This window comes from Rhinolophus hipposideros (assembly GCF_964194185.1).
Source record: "Rhinolophus hipposideros genome assembly, chromosome: 8".
NCBI lineage: Eukaryota > Metazoa > Chordata > Mammalia > Chiroptera > Rhinolophidae > Rhinolophus > Rhinolophus hipposideros.
The window spans coordinates 46,512,347-46,529,396 of NC_138054.1; the positions used below are offsets into that span (position 1 = coordinate 46,512,347).

The window sequence follows — 17,050 nt, forward strand, 5'->3', positions numbered from 1 at the left end:
AGGGCTCAGCAGAAAGGCATGTGGTGATCAGCTACTGATGTCTGCAGGAGACATGGGACATGGAGCAATGGCAGGTGTGGCAATTATTCCTATCCCAGATTTGGACATATACCTGTTTTAATAGTAATTTGCTGACATATGTCTAATGTATTGTTGATTACAAAATAAATTACACCTTACTGATCCTGCCCTTGCTACCTCGTTAATTCTTGTATAGTGTAATTAATACACCAACTATACCACAGGAAAATAATGTCATCACTTTTAACTTGAATGAAGATAGCAATCTCATGATTTCCACACATCGTTTTACAACTCTCTTTGTCCAAAATCAAAATAAGGTAAGATCAAATCTCTAACACCTGAATAGAAGGTAGAAAAAACAATGCAGCAACCATGCTAAGTAATTGCTCCTCTGTTTCTATCCTTTGCTTATTTTGTTGTTGTTATGTTTGATGAGGATATGGAGAATTTTAAGCAATAAAATTAACATTAAATTTGCTTCTCCTCTTGCAACCAAATATTAATGTCTCGATTTTATAGACCTATTTTCAGCATTTACTTCACTAACATATTTTGTGTGATTTATCTTTCATACAACAGAGAGATCTGTTTTGAAACTTTTAAAAACTATATCGGTAGTGTCCCTAATATTGCTGCTTCTTTTGTGACCACTAGGTATGTTCCATCTTTGGACCTTAATTCTCTAATTTTAAGAAATAGGGAAGAATTAAATTTATGTTATAGTGAGGAGATCCAACTTCAGATTGCAAGGCAGCTTTCCCACACTCATTTTGACTGCACAGCTCTACTTTTCCAAGAGTGAAATCTTGTTGAAATGGCTTTCCAAAATATCTTGTGGAAAATAAGAATTAATAGATGGCAACTCCTCATTCATGATCCCCAAACAAGAGACAAATTCATCGGGCAGCAGGGTTTGTTCTGGAATAGTTTCACTGGGTGAAGCATTTTCCAAAAGCATGGTGGTTTCTTCCTCTATTGAGTTTTGCATGTCAGGAGGACTGCATTCTCCTTGATTTAAAATGAGGTTTAATTCTTCAAGAAGTAATGTGTTGCTTAGCGAAGTCACACTTGAGACAGAAAAAGCAAAATTAGGGTATTTTTTAAACTGGGCATTCTTTCCCAGGTCTACGGAATCAACTGGTGGTTTGAGAGTTGAGGAAACTGTTTCATCATTATTGCTGAGATGGTTTTCCCCAGTGAGAAAACTGGAAATCTGGGGTTTATACCCAGTGTTGAGATTAGGAATATACACAACTGTAGCATTGGTGAGTAGTGATTTTTGCAGGTAGTCTCTTGTCTCCAGGGATCCTGTATTCTTTTTTTTCTTGGAGTCTGTGGGCTTGTGTTCTTCTGGAAGAAAGACTTCTATCTCCGTAATCACTGGATCAACATATAGGACTTGTTCGCTGGAGTTATTATTCACACATTCTCTCTTTTCCTGGGAAGAAGAAAACATCATTTTATTTTACAAAAGGCATTTAAGGGGCCAGCTGGATAACTGGATAAGGAGTGGAATTCTGCTTTCCCTCAACTGTCCTTTTCCCCTTCTTTTTTTTTCATATTGTTTCTCTTCCCATATGATCTCCTGCTCTGTCCTTTGTTATCCTGCTTCATTCCAAATCTTTATTAAATTTTCCCTTGAGGAGATTAAAAGAAAGGAAAACTAAAAATAATCCATGTTTTAAGCACATGTCTCAGTGCTTTTAAAAGTTTTAGAGAGAGAGCATTTTGCATACTAGTAACTGGAATATTATTTCAGGGCCTTTTAAAATTTGGATTTTGAAATATGTTGCAATATTTCTTAATATTATGGAGCCTTACCACAATAAAACATTTTGTTGCTTAAATGACAAAATAGGGTAGGGGGAGAATCGTGTTTTGCTTCCATTTGAGAATAAAGTTGTAATAAGTGCTTTGAATTGACGTTCTAAATATGTGCAGCTATTCACAATTCAGACATGTCTGTGATAATCAGGAAGATAGACGAAGAAGGGATTTATTTGTATAAAAGCCTGATGATTCTTCTGGGTATGAAAAGTACTTGAAGCCTTCCAGTTGGATGGCTGGCTTCCTAAGGCAAATAACTCCCACCCAACACGGTTATAAAATTATAGCTGGCTGCTATGGACTAAATGTTTGTGTCCCTCCAAAATGCATACATTGAAGCCCTAATCCCATAATATGATGGTATTAGGAGGTGGGGTTTTTGGGGGGTAATTAGGCTTTGGCTGGTGCCCTCAAGAATGGGATTAATGCCCTTATAAGAAGAAACAGGAGAGAGACGGATCCTCCCTCTGCCCTGTGAAGATCCAGCGAGAAGACAGCTGTCTGGAGGAGAGCTCTCACCAGGAAGCAAATCTTCCAGTGTCTTGATCTAGGACTTCTCTGCCTCTAGGAATGTGAGAAATAAATGTTTGTTGTTTAAGTCACAGCCTACGGTATTCTGTTATAGCACTCTGGACTGACTAGAACAAAACCTCATCTGAAGAAAACCCTAAGGTTCACTTCTAATTCCAGGAGCCCAGAATGGGAAGGAAGTTTGGCAAAAAGGAAACTTTAGAATAAAACAGCATGAAGTGTTCAGATTTTCTTCATGCTGAACCTCCCCACGGAATTTACAAGGTTTGGATTAGGACGGGCAGACATGTCCCCTCCTCTCCACAGGGAGTATGTTCCAATACCCCCTGAAATCAAGGATAGTACCTAATCCTATATCGTCATGTGCCACATAACAATATTTCGGTCAATAAAGGACCACATATACGATGGTGGTCCCGTAAGATTATAATGCAGCTGAAAAATTCCTATCATCTGGTCAAATCATACCTGTCATAACACCGTAGGGCAATGCATTAATCAGGTGTTTGCGGTGATGCTGGAATAAACAAACCTACCGTACCGCCAGTCGTATAAAAGTACAGCAATGCAATTATGTACATAAGAAACTACTGTGTTACTGTATGTAGCTACTATACTATGCTTTTTATCATTGTTTTAGAGTGCTCTTTCTACTTATAAGAAAAATGTTTGCTGTAACACTACTGTGTTACCCTGGCAGCCGCTTCATCCGTCTTGTGTATGTTTTGTCTCTTGATTACATCATTTTCTCTTGTGCTTGATTTAATCTTTTGTTGTTTTGTATAGTAACATGCTGTACAGGCTTGTAGCCTAGGAAAAATAGGCTGCACCCTGCAGCCTAGGTGTGTAGTAAGCTATACCATCCAGGATTGTAGTAAGTGCACTCTGTGATGTTTGCACAAGAACAAAATCGCCTAACAACACATTTCTCTGAGTGTATCCTATCATTAAGCAGCATATGACTGTATGTATTATATTTTTTCCTACACATACATAGATACACTTTATGGCTTCTCTTTGCCATATCCAAATTACCAGCATCATTACTCTTGTGCTTTGGGGCCATCATTAAGTAAAATAAGGGTGACTTGAGCACAAGCACAGTGATACTGCAACAGTCAATCTGATAACCAAGATGGCTACTAAATGACTAATGGGCAGGTAGCATATACCCTGTGGATTCACTGGACAAAGGGGTGATTCCTATCCTGGGTTGGATGGTTCGAGATTTCATCACACTGCTCAGAATGGCGTACAATTTAAAACTTATGAATTGTTTATTTCTGGAATTCTCCAGTTCATATTTTTGGACCAAGGTTGACCACAGGTAACTGAAACTGTGAAAAGCAAAATCACAAATAAGGGGGCACCACTGTTATTAAAGGTCAGATGAAGTCAAAAGAACTGGACGTACTATAGGAAACTAAGAGTGCAAAGCGGCTGTGTTCTGAGGAAGGAGGCATTCGTTTTCTCCACTTCAGGCTGGCAACTGAATGGAGAAGTGGGTGGGAATCGGGTCACAATGAAAACCAATGGGGACTATTCCAGAGTGAGGACGATAAAGGAAGAAGAGAGTGTGATCACAACGAGATCAGAGACAATTCTTTGAGCCACAAAAAGTCCCCAATTCTCTAGGATAATTAATGCGGGGGTAAGATAGAACCATGAAGTGGAATGAATGTTAAGACCATAGTATTTATTATCTGTAGTTTGGTGGATATATGCTTGTCCTTGGTTAACTGTTAACTATGTACTTCATTACATGTGTGGGTTCAGTTGTTTAAGATCACCCTTCCACTGTTAGGCAACATTACCTCTTTTGAACTCAACCCTACGCACACCCTTTCTCTCTTTCATGTATCAGGAGATGAAGATCTCTCCTGCTCTAGGTGTACTTTCCACCTCTTCCCTTTAGAATATCTCCTCCTTGCTTCTTCATAGTCTTGTTTAATCAGCTTCCCGTCTCTTTCTGTCCTAATCCTCAGGCCTATCCAATTTATCACAAGCATGCCTCTGGCTCCACACCCCTCCAGAGCTACTGTTACTCATCCGTTCTACCAGTATTTGAGAGCTAATCACATGTCAGCATAGCCGCTTCCTTCACTTTCCTTCTAGTCCACTCTCATCCAAAGATGTCTCCACTCTCAGTCCCCACGTCCTCACTTTCCATTCACTTTTCAACTGAACCTCTTGACCAGGACCACCAGCTCCTTGTCACGTTCCATGGATTCATTTACTCCTTATGTTATAGACCCTCTATTGAGTGGTCAGCATCATGGATCCTTGCTTCTCACCATTTTGTCCACACCTTACTATGCTCATTTCTCTGACCCTCCTAATTCTGCCTCTTTCCTGGGACTCTGTCTCCATTGAAAATTTCAATTGAAAATCCCTCAGTGGCTCCTCATTGTCTTTAGCAGTAGTTTTCAACCACTTAACAGTAGTGGAATTACTTGAGAAACTTTGGAAAATTCTTGAGTCTTCTCAGGCCCATCTCTCCCCAGAGATCCTGGATTGTCGCCTTGACATTGATTTCTAATATGCAACCCAGGCTAAAAACTTTTGCCTCAGGGACTTCTCTGGGGTTGGGGAAGGAGTTGGTTAGTGGGCTCACCAGAACTCCAAATAAAGCCAATTTATTTGATTTACAAATACTTGTCTTCCTTGCACCATTTGAACACAGAGTTCCTAGGCTAAAAATAATTTTTTTTAAGTTTGAAAGCTATTGGTCAACAGAATGAAGTCTGTGTTCCGTAGCAGTCAGACCTTTTGTGATCTGATACCACTCACCATTCCAGCATTATTCTAGCCACTCCTCAAGTAAAGCTTTTTGACAAAGCAATACCAAATATGATCTTCTCACTTCTGTGCCTTTGATCATGTTGTTCTCTCTCTTTTGAATGTTTCTCCTGAGCAATTCCTACTTATCTTTCAATGTGTTTGCTCTATATTCCTTTTGGTCTCATTTCTGTCACTGCATTTACATCACTGCATTGCAATGCTTGGAGAATGTGTCTGTCCCATCAACTGGGTTTTAAGCTCCTTGACGGCCAGGCCAGAGTGCTGGAAAGTAGAAGGAGCACACACAATAGATTCCCCTCATCCACAATCACCAGCAGTTCCTCCATTGCCAGCAAAGTCCCATATATCCTTCGGGTCTTCCCAGCTCACCCTTCTCTTCTTTGCTAAATTGGAAACCTGGCCCACCTCTGGTGACACCATCTCCCACCGTCCTCTCACATTTATTTTCTTGAATTCCATTGGGTCTCAGGAGTGAAGTGGTGTCTTCTTTGGGCTCCACCTGCTTCTCCAATTTCATGTAAGATGGAAGTCCCTTTGTGTCTTTGAGGCTCATTCTGTTAAGCATTTCTGCCCTCTTCCTCTTCAGGTCTCTGAAGACACCTACCAATTGCGTGGCCACCAAGTTACTCTGGCACCTGGCCTACAATCTTTCATGTCATTTTCCTCTTTTGAGTAGCATTGTTTCTTTCTTCTGTCTCTCTTTTCTTTCTCTAACTCCATTCTTTTATCTCTCTCAAGTATTATTTGAAATATGTATAATTTTGTTTCTGCATATGTTTATACAGTTATGCTAGTATACACAAGCATGTATTTATTTGAATGGAAATTCTACTGCGTTGTATTGCACTCTTGGTCACAGCTACCATTTAGTTTTTACTTGATGGTGTTTAGTTACCTGTAGCATTTTCACAACTTTACTGTTTTCCATATTAGGAATATCTTCATAAAGCCATTTTGGTATTAGCGATAAGATTCTTCTTTTAATTCTAAAAAACAAAAATGACACATCAGAAGAAGCGTTGTGCTTTAGGATTGTTACAGGCAATCGTATAGGAGATTAGGGAATCAACTAGAATAAAAATCAAACTTTCTGAAGCAAGACCTAAGATTTCCATCTCTGACTTTAAATAGTTAACTGAGAAGTTGATTCAATATCTACTCAGATTTTCCTCTTCTCTCTATTGCTCTGCTTCTCTCTAATGAGCTGGAACATTTCAAAACACACACACTTAGATTCAAGATAAATGGGACAACCACCCTGGAAGTGAAACTATACACATGTTAGAAATGGCAAACTATTATAAGCAGGAGATATCAGTATGGAAATGTTTGGAAAACTTTAGGGATATTTTGTAGAACTTACCAAAGTGACCATAACCACAGAAAAGTATTAAAGAAGAGAATGTCATATAATAAAACACATAATTTGAGCTCCTCTATTTCTGTATTTGTAATGATTCCAAATAGGATTGAGATGATAGTGGTGGCTCTAAACTCTCTTTATATGGATGGAGCAGGAGGCTAGGGAAGTTGCCTTACAATTGTGTGGTATAGTGAGAATACCAATTTTGACTTAGGCTGTGTGCTTATTAAGGATTGCTAGGGTGGGGTGATGGAAAGAAGAGGGAGAAGCTGTATATGACCCACTTCTTCCCCCACGTTACCCCTTGTCACTGCCACTGTGTTGAAAGCACTTTCTATATTTACAGTAAAAATTGATTTGAGCAAAGAGGTTGTGCCAGGAACTTAAAAGAGACTAAACTGATCTCTGGCACAATTTGCCATGTTAACAATGCACCCATTAACAACAGATCAGACTTGTTTATGTGTTTAAGCAGATTCTCCAAGGACTTTTACTAAGTAACAACCAAAATGACTGAATGTACTTCGCTAACCCAATTTGACCTTGAACTATAGGAAAAAAATAATTTCTTTACACATATTTATAGACTGTTTTATGATTCAGCTTTTTTACTAATTTACACTCTTTCTATAACCTAAAATTAGACCAAATTAGTAAACTAATGCTGTTATAAAAAGATTTTATACAGCATGCTGATACAATGAAAACATACATATATATGTATATGTATATATATATATATATATATATGTGTATATATATATATACGTTTTACCCACCCTTCATTTTATTATATTTAAAATATTTTACCCTCTGTTTTCCAGTTCTATTTCTGATATAAGGCGTATATAAAGAATGCATATTTATAGTAAATAACAGTATCTGCTCATATGTAAAATAGTTATATTGGAATTATCTCTTATTTCTTTTATCTTTTTAAAAAGAATACTTATTGAAGTAATTGAATTAGCAATAAGAATTGTCCTGTTTTCTTATTTGTCTTTACCAACGGGAAATTTGTAGGTTATTCATAACAAATTTAATGTTATTTAAAATTTCACACTAACTAGGACATCTTTAGATAACAACACAAATATTAATATTTTTATGTGGTATAAGTTTAAATATTAAAATACTGCAAAGGGCTTTGTAATCATGTATATATATATATTTTTTCTATTTATTTATTTATTTATTTTTAATTTATTGGGGTGACAATTGTTAGTGAAATTACATAGATTTCAGGTGTACAATTCTGTATTACATCATCTATAAATCCCATCGTGTGTTCACCACCCAGAGTCAGTTCTCCTTCCATCACCATATATTTGATCCCCCTATAATCAAGTATATTTTAAAACAACCAAAATAAAGTTCCATATTTGTTTACTCGTCTCACATGGGTACCAGGGGTATGTTTATTAATGTGTAATTTAAATGCTTAAGTTCTGAGGAAAGAAAAGTCTACATAAATAAATAAAAAATCACTAGTATATTTTATTTAGAGTACTTATTCTAAATCTTTCTACTGTGTTTCAATTATAAATTTAAAAGAAAGATTATCTCATGAAGCAAGTGATAGCAGTAAAGAGAAACTCAATGCCTATTAGGCAAAGAACATTCATATGTGTTAATATCTGTGAGTTATTGGATGTACTGGGAGATTGCCACATGAAACAATTAGAGATACATACTCCATGTATCTAGAAAAAGTTAGGAAATCAAAGGCCTTGTTTTCCTCAAAGCCTCATTTTTCCATCACTGGCATAGATCTTTAATAATACCATATTGGGAAAAAAATGACTGTTTCAGGCCAAGGAAAGTGGGCATTGGGGTTGGAGGCTAAAACACTAACATAATTGATACCAAAGTGATGATTCAGATGGTGCTACACTTCTCTTCATACTGACTAAGGAGATTTGTTTGGATAGAATTTGAGGCAGGTTATGACTTAACCACTCTGAAGAATCCAGACACTGTAGATCAATGTGAGGGCACAGTGAGAAGGCTGTGTGGTGAAGGGGAGTACATGAGTTGTGATATCTGTTGGATCTGGACTCCTGGCTAGTGCTTAGTGACCTCGGGCTAACCACTTAACCTTTCTAAGCCTCATGTAAGTCACCCATAAATTAAGCTGTAGAGCTTTTCTGGCACAGTCATTGTGAAGATTAAATGAATGGTGTCTGTAAAGAGTTTGGCTTGGGCACGTATTCATTAAATATTGTTCCTTTTGCTTTTCCTTTCTCTGAGTAAAAGCATTGATGGATTTTTCTTGTATATCACTGAATTGACTACACTTCGATGGTACAAATACATGGTCTAAATCGGAAAACAAATTCCACAAAAACATACCGAGTTCGGAGGGATCTGTTAAATATTATAATCAATGAAAAAATTGACAACACAACAGCAAAGACGACCATTCCTGATAAAGATCCAATGTCTTGTTGCCTGTTGCCTGAAAGGAAAGAAAAATAATTTTAGCTAAGCATAAGTGTCTATGTGATGTCAGAATAATCATTCTCTCTACTCTGCTCAAAGTGAAGGTCATTGATCTCAAAGGGAAAGAGAAAGGGGGAAACAAAATTAACCTTTATCTTGGCCTATAGCGTGATTGCCTTTCCAAACTGCACAACAGTACTTTCTGTTTGAGAAAATTGGGCTGCATATATCTGATGTCAGTGGATTTCTAGAAGTGCATCTCTGGCAAATGTGGTGAGCATTAGACATTTTTCTGAGCTTGCGCAAGCATCTTTTATATAAAAAGGTTTAGTGATGAACCCCATTTGGTTTGTCTGACACAAGTGAGAATTCCCAATTGCCTTGTAACAGAGTCTAAAGTTGGCCAAAATCACAACTGAGGTTTTCTGGTTTCTTTTTTTAGCCTTTTGTGCAAGACAGAAGCTACATACAACTTGTCACCATTCTTCAAAATTTATTGTTCCTGAATTTTTTTCTTCTGAGAAAGGACATTCACTCGAATTAGAACAATATGTGTTATATTGCTATATAGCTTACACTCACATTTTATTTTAAAAACAATGCTAACAATGCTTTTCTTGCATTTTGAAGTTGAATTAATTACCTGAAATCTTTAAATAATTAATGTACTATATTTAATGTGTGTTACCCACTAGGCTCATCACAGTTTTTCCCTTACCTGAAATCTTTAAATAATTAATGTACTATATTTAACATGTGTTACCCACTAGGCTCATCACAGTTTCTCCCTAGTACATGTAAAACCCTATTTTCTATTTTCAGATATAAACTACAACTGAGAAATGACTTATCACACTAGACTGTGTTCTGAACCATCCTGGATATTGACCTCCCTTCCATCCCACTTCCTTTCTTCCTTTGGCAAATGTTTGTCACATACGTACCACATGGCAGATGCTGTATGGGCCCTACCCTAGTTATTTCCCAGCTACACCTACCACACACTTGGGGGTCTTCAGGCTGTTCAGACCCTCTCCTAAAACCAACTGGTAGCCAGAGGCCTGTGGAGCTTAGATCATTCCAAAGTCCCAGTGGGGTATAGACTTAGTGTTTTCCTAGGACTAAAACACGATTGCTGAAGATTCTAGGCAACTAATGGGAGGTACTGACTGCCATATACCCCTTGGGCATTTGCCTGAAGGAGGATAGAGAATCCCCACATTAACAGGATCTGGGCAAGGGGTCTGAGGATAGAGCAGAGTGACCTGAGATACCTGTGTTTGAAGTTGACTCTGCCATTTATCAGCTCTGTAACCTCAAGGCATAATTATAATTTGCGGAAGCTCAAGTTTCCTCTTCCGTAAAATAAAGATAATAATACCTATCTAATAGAGCTGCTGTGAGTGCCTAGCCTCCACAATTCCCACAGATGTATCAAGATTCAGACCTCTGTAGACATCTGTAATTAGGGATCTATACGGAACGTAAGCACTTGGCTTATAACTGACTCACATGTACAAAGTTAGAGTGTCCATACTTTGCTTCGTGTTTCTTTTTTAACATTTATCACCACTGACTTTTTTCTTCTTGTTTTGTTTGTTTTTCTCCCTCTGTCTATCTAGAATGGAATCCCCATGAAGACAGGGACTTTGTTCTCCTTTTTTTTTTTTCCACTGCTGATTCCCCAGAACCCAGAACAGTGACTGGAACATAGTAGCTGTTTAATGAATATTTGTTGAATAAAGAAGCAAAAGTCCAAAGAATGTCAATATGACCTGCAGAAATTCTTAGCCTATTCCTGCCAGATTTCTGTGCAAGGAGATAAATGGTCTACCAGTGGTCTGTGGTGAAATAGTCATGACTAAAGTTTTTCAATTTGAAATTTCTATTTAGAGTTATACTTGCCTATTGCAAATCTGATCTAATATCTTTTAAATGCTTAACACATTTAAGTATGCTCATCAATAGAAAATCCTGAGTCATACTAACAAATAAAATAGGAGCTTGTTTGTATGAGAGAAAGAGCACATATTTGAGGATTAGAAAAACAGGATTTAAATTTTAGTCTGTCACTTAGTGTGACCTTGGTCAAGTTCCTCAACCTCTCTGAGCTCCAGTTTTCCCATCTATAAAATAGATACAGAACACTTATCTCACTAGGTTGCTTTGAACATTGAAAAAAATGATGTATATGAAACTCTTAGTACACGGTAGAACTGAAATAATGGAAATTTCTTAGAAAGAAGAAGTTTTGAGGTCTTGAGCCCCAGCAATTAAAATGAAAATGTATCCAACCCAGAGTAAAAGCTGGCAAAATCAATTTTAAGCAGATCACTGTGGATTATTTTCCTAAAAAAAGCATATGGCAAATCTTATCAAGAAATTTATGCCTAACACATGTTTTTCAGTATGAGGAATTTAAATGAATGATTATTCAAGACTGCTAGAAAAGCCTACGTTGTATTTTCTTACCAGAAGTAAGATGTCCTTTAAAGACGGAAGCACTTAAAAGCCCAAAATTCTGAGAATCACGTTGAAATGGTTTCAGTGTGACCTGGGGAACTTAAAAGAGAAAACAACGTCAGCTTTTTATATTTTGCACTCAGGTTACCCAATTTCCTAAGAAAGTTTCTTCATTTGTTTGGAGATAATTAAAGTAAATCACTAACACTAATAGTCTCGAAAGATGGAATAAAAACAAAGGCCTTTGATTATGTGTGTCTTTTCTTCTTTTTATTTAATTAGGTAAATCCCAAAGGAAGAAACACTGAAAAAACAATAAAAACTATTTAGGGTTTGTAAAACTTCAAGGTATATCCACTAATTTCATGAGGCTTCTAAGCAACAAATACCAAGGAGCTTTTATTTCATTCCCTGAACCAGAAAAAAATACACAGTAACTGGCCACTATTTGATTCCTTCCAATAGATGATGCAATAAATTTAGGTTTCCTTGAGAGCCTCCAAGATGTGTCCCTTTTGCCTTTGCCCAATCTCTGGGATGCTGTTGGTGAACAGCATCTTGGCTCCATATAAGAAGCCTAATTTTGATTAACAGACACTTTGAGGTTGTAACACAGAGGTGGAATGCTATTAATGACTTCCCTCTGCTCCTTTCCTGCTGGCAAAGAACCTGGCCAGACATAAAGGCTGTCAGGACACTGCTAATGAAAGCTTCTGACCAGGGTGGGGTGAGCAACCTTGGCAGCTAACTTGCTTTCAGCCTGAACTCAAAGGAGTCCTGGCGCTTCCTTACCCATCTCCTCTCTCCTGATAATTAAAAGCTGCCAGAGGTGACTTCAAGGACGCCATTCTCCCAGCTGACAGAAGACGTTCTTGAAAATGGTTCTAAGCTCTGGATCCCCAAGAGTGCCTCAAACCGTTATTCAGTCATTCTGATTTCCGTGTTCAAATTCTTCTTCAAAAAAATTAGTTTTGGGGCCAGGGAGAAATCACAACTTGAGGTGTCCTTAACAGCCACGGAAATATCACACACTTGTATAACAAGCTTTGTGGCCTGAACAACTCTCTTTGAGAAAAAATATCAGAGTTCCAATTAATAGGTTCTTATGGGTCTTTGGAAATTTCTGAAAAAGGCTGATCTGGGTGCCAGCACAGGCACGATTAAAGAGTAGTTTTCTAAGGACAATGGGTAGGAGATTTTAGAAGATGAAAACATCAGAAAAGCCAAAAGTTCTTTTCTGTGTTTTTATTCTGGCTTCGCCACAGCAAGAGAGAAATGTTTCACTGTGAATTGTGACAAATCAGAAATTCTTTTTGGTTTCTCAGTGCTTCACTATGTCTCTTTTGTTCCCAAGTATGTGGTTCCATCTAACTCGAACAGAGCAAGGTTATGCACCATGGCCAACAGCCAGGTTTATTCATCTAAATTAGCATTTTATAGGCTTATGTTCATTCTCAGGAAGCCCATGTAAAAAGGCTGCATCTACCGTGTTTCCCCGAAAATAAGACCTAGCCAGACAATCAGCTCTAATGCGTCTTTTGGAGCAAAAATTAATATAAGACCGGGTCTTACATAAGACCCGGTCTTACATTATAATAAAACAAGACCCGGTATTATATATTATATTAATTATATTATATATATTATATTATATATTATATTATAAAGACCTGGTCGTATAGTAAAATAAGACAGGGTTTTATATTAATTTTTGCTGCAAAAAACACATTAGAGTTGATTGTTCGGCTAGGTCTTATTTTCAGGGAAACACGGTATGTTATTTTGAAATTTTCAGAGAAATATTACATTAAAATGTAACACTATTTTTAATTTGGCAAAATCAGCGGTTTATAGCATATGTTGCTGAATTATTTTTGTTTTCACTTTCATTATTTTTAAATTAACATTTTTTATTTAAAAAGAATATATGGTGCTGTTGGCTTTTAATATAGGTTAATGTAATTCTGTTGTATAAACTACAGGTGGTTATTTGGCAATGAAATTTCAGATGTTAATTTTCATCATATAAAAATAATTTTCATATTTGTTTAGGGCTTTATTAGGCCTAATAGAGAATAAACACACTCTTCCTTTAGGGTCTTTGGTTGTCACAGTTTCAAATCAACTAAGTGCATTAATTTAAGTTAGATTGAAATCATTTAAAAGAGAGGCTTAATTGTCAGAGGGTAATTTCACAAAGAAAGATATCTGAAGTAAGACAATTTATAAACAAGATTTTTATAGAAGAAATCAAGCCAATGGCAAAATTTTGGGGTGTAGGACTGAAAAGATGCCATATAGATGGTATTCTTCATGGCATACCGCCACCAAGTGGTTAGATCATTTCTTCTTAAATCATGCTTAACATTTTTCATTGTAAAAACAGTAACTATAAGAGAAAAGAATTTCAACAGGAAAAATAAAAGGGAGAGAAAAAGAACCGTTTCTTTCTTTTTTTGTTGTTTAAGGTAAGTCTCTTTTATTACATCATTGTATTCCATTGTAGTCATGTATGTAATTAATCAATCCTATTCTTAAGAATATCTTTCATCGTATTTCTTTGTACATTTGTAAATTTTAATTGCATTATATCACATTTAAAAATACCTGATAATACTAATCTGTACCTTTTTTCCCAACATTTTCCTGCCTATTCTTATCAGCTTATTTCCCTGGATAAAATTTAGAATTTTCTTTCTAATTTTTGAATTTTGTTTTTTAATTAAATTTATTGGGTGACATTGGTTAGTAAAATTATATAGGTTTCAAATGTACATTTCTAATACATCATCTATATATTGCCTTGTGTGTTCACCACGCAGAGTCAGTTCTCCTTCCATCATCATATATTTGACCCCTTTTACCCTCTTCTACCACCCTCCCACTCCCTGACCCTCTGATAACCATGAAACTGTTGTCTGCATCTATGAGTTTTTGTTTCTTTGTTTGTTTGTCTTGTTCCTTTGTTGCTTTCAGTTTTATATCCCACTTATGAGTTAAATCGTATGGTTCTCGACTTTTTCTGTCTGATGTATTTCGCTCAGCATGATAATCTCAAGATCCATATATTGTCGCAAATGGCAGTATTTCATCTTTTCTTATGGCCGAGTAGTATGCTATTGTGTATGTGTACCACATCTTTATCCAGTCATCTATCACAGGACACTTTGGTTGTTTCCATGCCTTGGCCACCGTGAATGATGTTGCAATGAATATAGGAATACATATGTCTTTATGGATAAATATTTTCAGATTTTGGGGGTAGATACCCAGAAGAGGGATTGCTGGGTCATACGGTAACTCTATTCTTAATTTCTTGAGAAACCTCCATACTGTTTTTCCTAGTGGCTGTACTAATTTACATTCCCACAAACAGTGCATGAGGGTTCCTTTCTCTCCACAGTCTTTCCAACACTTGTTATTAATTGCCTTGTTGATGATAGCGATTCTAAGAGGTGTGAGGTGAGATCTCATTGTGGTTTTGATTTGCATTTCCCTAATAGCTAGTGAAGTTGAGCATTTTTCATATATCTGTTGGCCATTTGTATGTCTTCTTGGGAGAAGTGTCTGTTCAGGTCCTCTGCCCATTTTTTAATTAGATTGTTTGTTTTTTGTTGTTGAGTTGTATGAGTTATTTATATATTTTGAATATTAGCCCCTTATCGAGGTGTTGTTTGCAAATATCTTCTCCCATTTGATTGCTTGCCTCTTTGTTTTATTGATGGTTTCTTTTGCTATGCAGAAGCTTTTTAGTTTGATATAGTCCCATTCATTTATTTCTGCTTTTACTTCCCTTGCCTTTGGGTCAAATTCATAAAATCCTCTCTGACCCCAAAGTCCATAAGTTTAGTACCTATGCTTTCTTCTATGCATTTTATTGTTTCAGGTCTTATGTTTAGGTCTTTGATCCATTTTGAGGTAATTTTGGTACATGGTGATAGATAGCAATCTACTTTCATTCTTTTGCATGTGGCTTTCCAATTTTCCCAGCACCATTTATTGAAGAGGCTTTCTTTTCTCTATTGTATGTTTTTGGCTCCTTTATTGAAAAAGAACTATTTCTAATTCCATCCCTTTAATACACCTGCTATTCATATTTTATTGTATTTTCAAGTATTTTAACATTCAAAAGCATTCACAAACACACAATAATGTACACACACAGCTTTTACAACTAAAAAACATACCAACTGTAATCATCAGTGTATTGCCTACTGTGTTAGAAAAATCTCATGGCATTTTCATTATTTATTTAATGTCTGTTGTGTTATGTCCATAATGAGACAATTCTGTGTCTGCAACAGTATATTAAATTATGCCTATTACTCTCACAACACATACTTGAGTATACTCAGAAAACCCAAATCATTTCTAATTTGGTAAGAATTTTTATATAACTTATACACACTGACAGTGGATATTAGAGCTAGTCTTACAGAAGACAGTGTATTCATAGGGAATTTAGAGTGGTTTCAACCAAAAAAATGTAGTTTCTTATTCTTGGACAAAACTGGAAGCATAACATTATTTTGGCCCATCAAACACCAGTCTAATTTAATCAAATCTGCTCAAAAGGACTTGGTTTTAGCAATAATGTATTCCATCTGTTTCTTAGAAATGATATCAAATCAATCTCCTCAGCCCTACCCTCTACGCCCTCCATGGGACAAAGTGTGCTTTGTTGTTCTTTTTAAGTGACCATTTATTGAGTACTAATTTTGTTTCAGGTAATGTACTAAACTTTACCTACTTCCTCTCATTTAATCCTCACAGCAACCTAGTCGGTAAATAATGCTATTGTCCTTATTTTATGGATAAGGAAACCAAGGTGTAAAAAGGGTAAATGGCTTACCCAAAGTCACATAGATAGAGGTTGAAGAGTAAAAATTCCCATCCAGTTCTGACACATAGATTTGCTGGCTGGCCCCATTAATGAATAACCTCACTTCTGCAGAAGATGAACTCGGGGTGGGGAGGCTCAGTCAGCCCTGCGAGCAGTCTCTCCCTGCTGAGACTTAGCCCTTTCTCCTCTGCGGCTAGCCAGTGTGACTGAGCTGCTGGCTTTGTAGGGCTCTGGACCCCACCACAACGGGCTATTGTTAACCCATTTAGCACTTATTAGACTCTTCCAGCCTTGAGTTAATTTCTTCTGAAAACAAACTATTTTCCCTCACTAGGCAAGCAATACATACTACTTGTAGACTGCTTGAAAAATATAGAAGAGTATGGAAAAGGAAATACAATTTTATATTTGTTCACAAACTGGAAATAATTATTTTTTACATTTGTTAACAGTCTTTTGTGTATATCTGAACCCTAATGGAGATCATGTTCTTTACCAAGTGTTGTATCTTGTTTTTCTTTTTCATTAAATATTATGCACATTTCTTCATTTTATTAAAAGTTGTTCAAAACCATCATACTAATAGCGATTTCACATTTCATCATCTTTGTATGGTACTTATTCAGTCAACTCCCTATTGAGAAATGGTATAGCTTGGTGGTTTCAAACACCAGCTTTGGACTCAGATGAACCTCAGTTCAAGTCCTGGCTCCACCATTTAGAGTTGCTTAACCCTGGGTAAGTTGCTTCACCTC

At 36.6% G+C, this 17,050-nt stretch overlaps 1 protein-coding gene across 1 annotated transcript in view; it reads right to left on the reverse strand.

Annotated features, from left to right (window-relative positions):
- Positions 1-808: 808 nt before the first annotated feature.
- The window catches only part of IL23R (interleukin 23 receptor), a gene marked incomplete at both ends in the record, with an annotated part of 52,425 nt that continues 36,183 nt past the window's right edge, over positions 809-17,050 (reverse strand). The window contains 4 exons of the mRNA XM_081056105.1: positions 809-1,462; positions 6,080-6,170; positions 8,900-9,005; positions 11,462-11,551. Coding sequence (XP_080912231.1) covers positions 809-1,462; positions 6,080-6,170; positions 8,900-9,005; positions 11,462-11,551 — 941 coding nt within the window. The remainder of the gene's footprint in view (positions 1,463-6,079; positions 6,171-8,899; positions 9,006-11,461; positions 11,552-17,050) is intronic.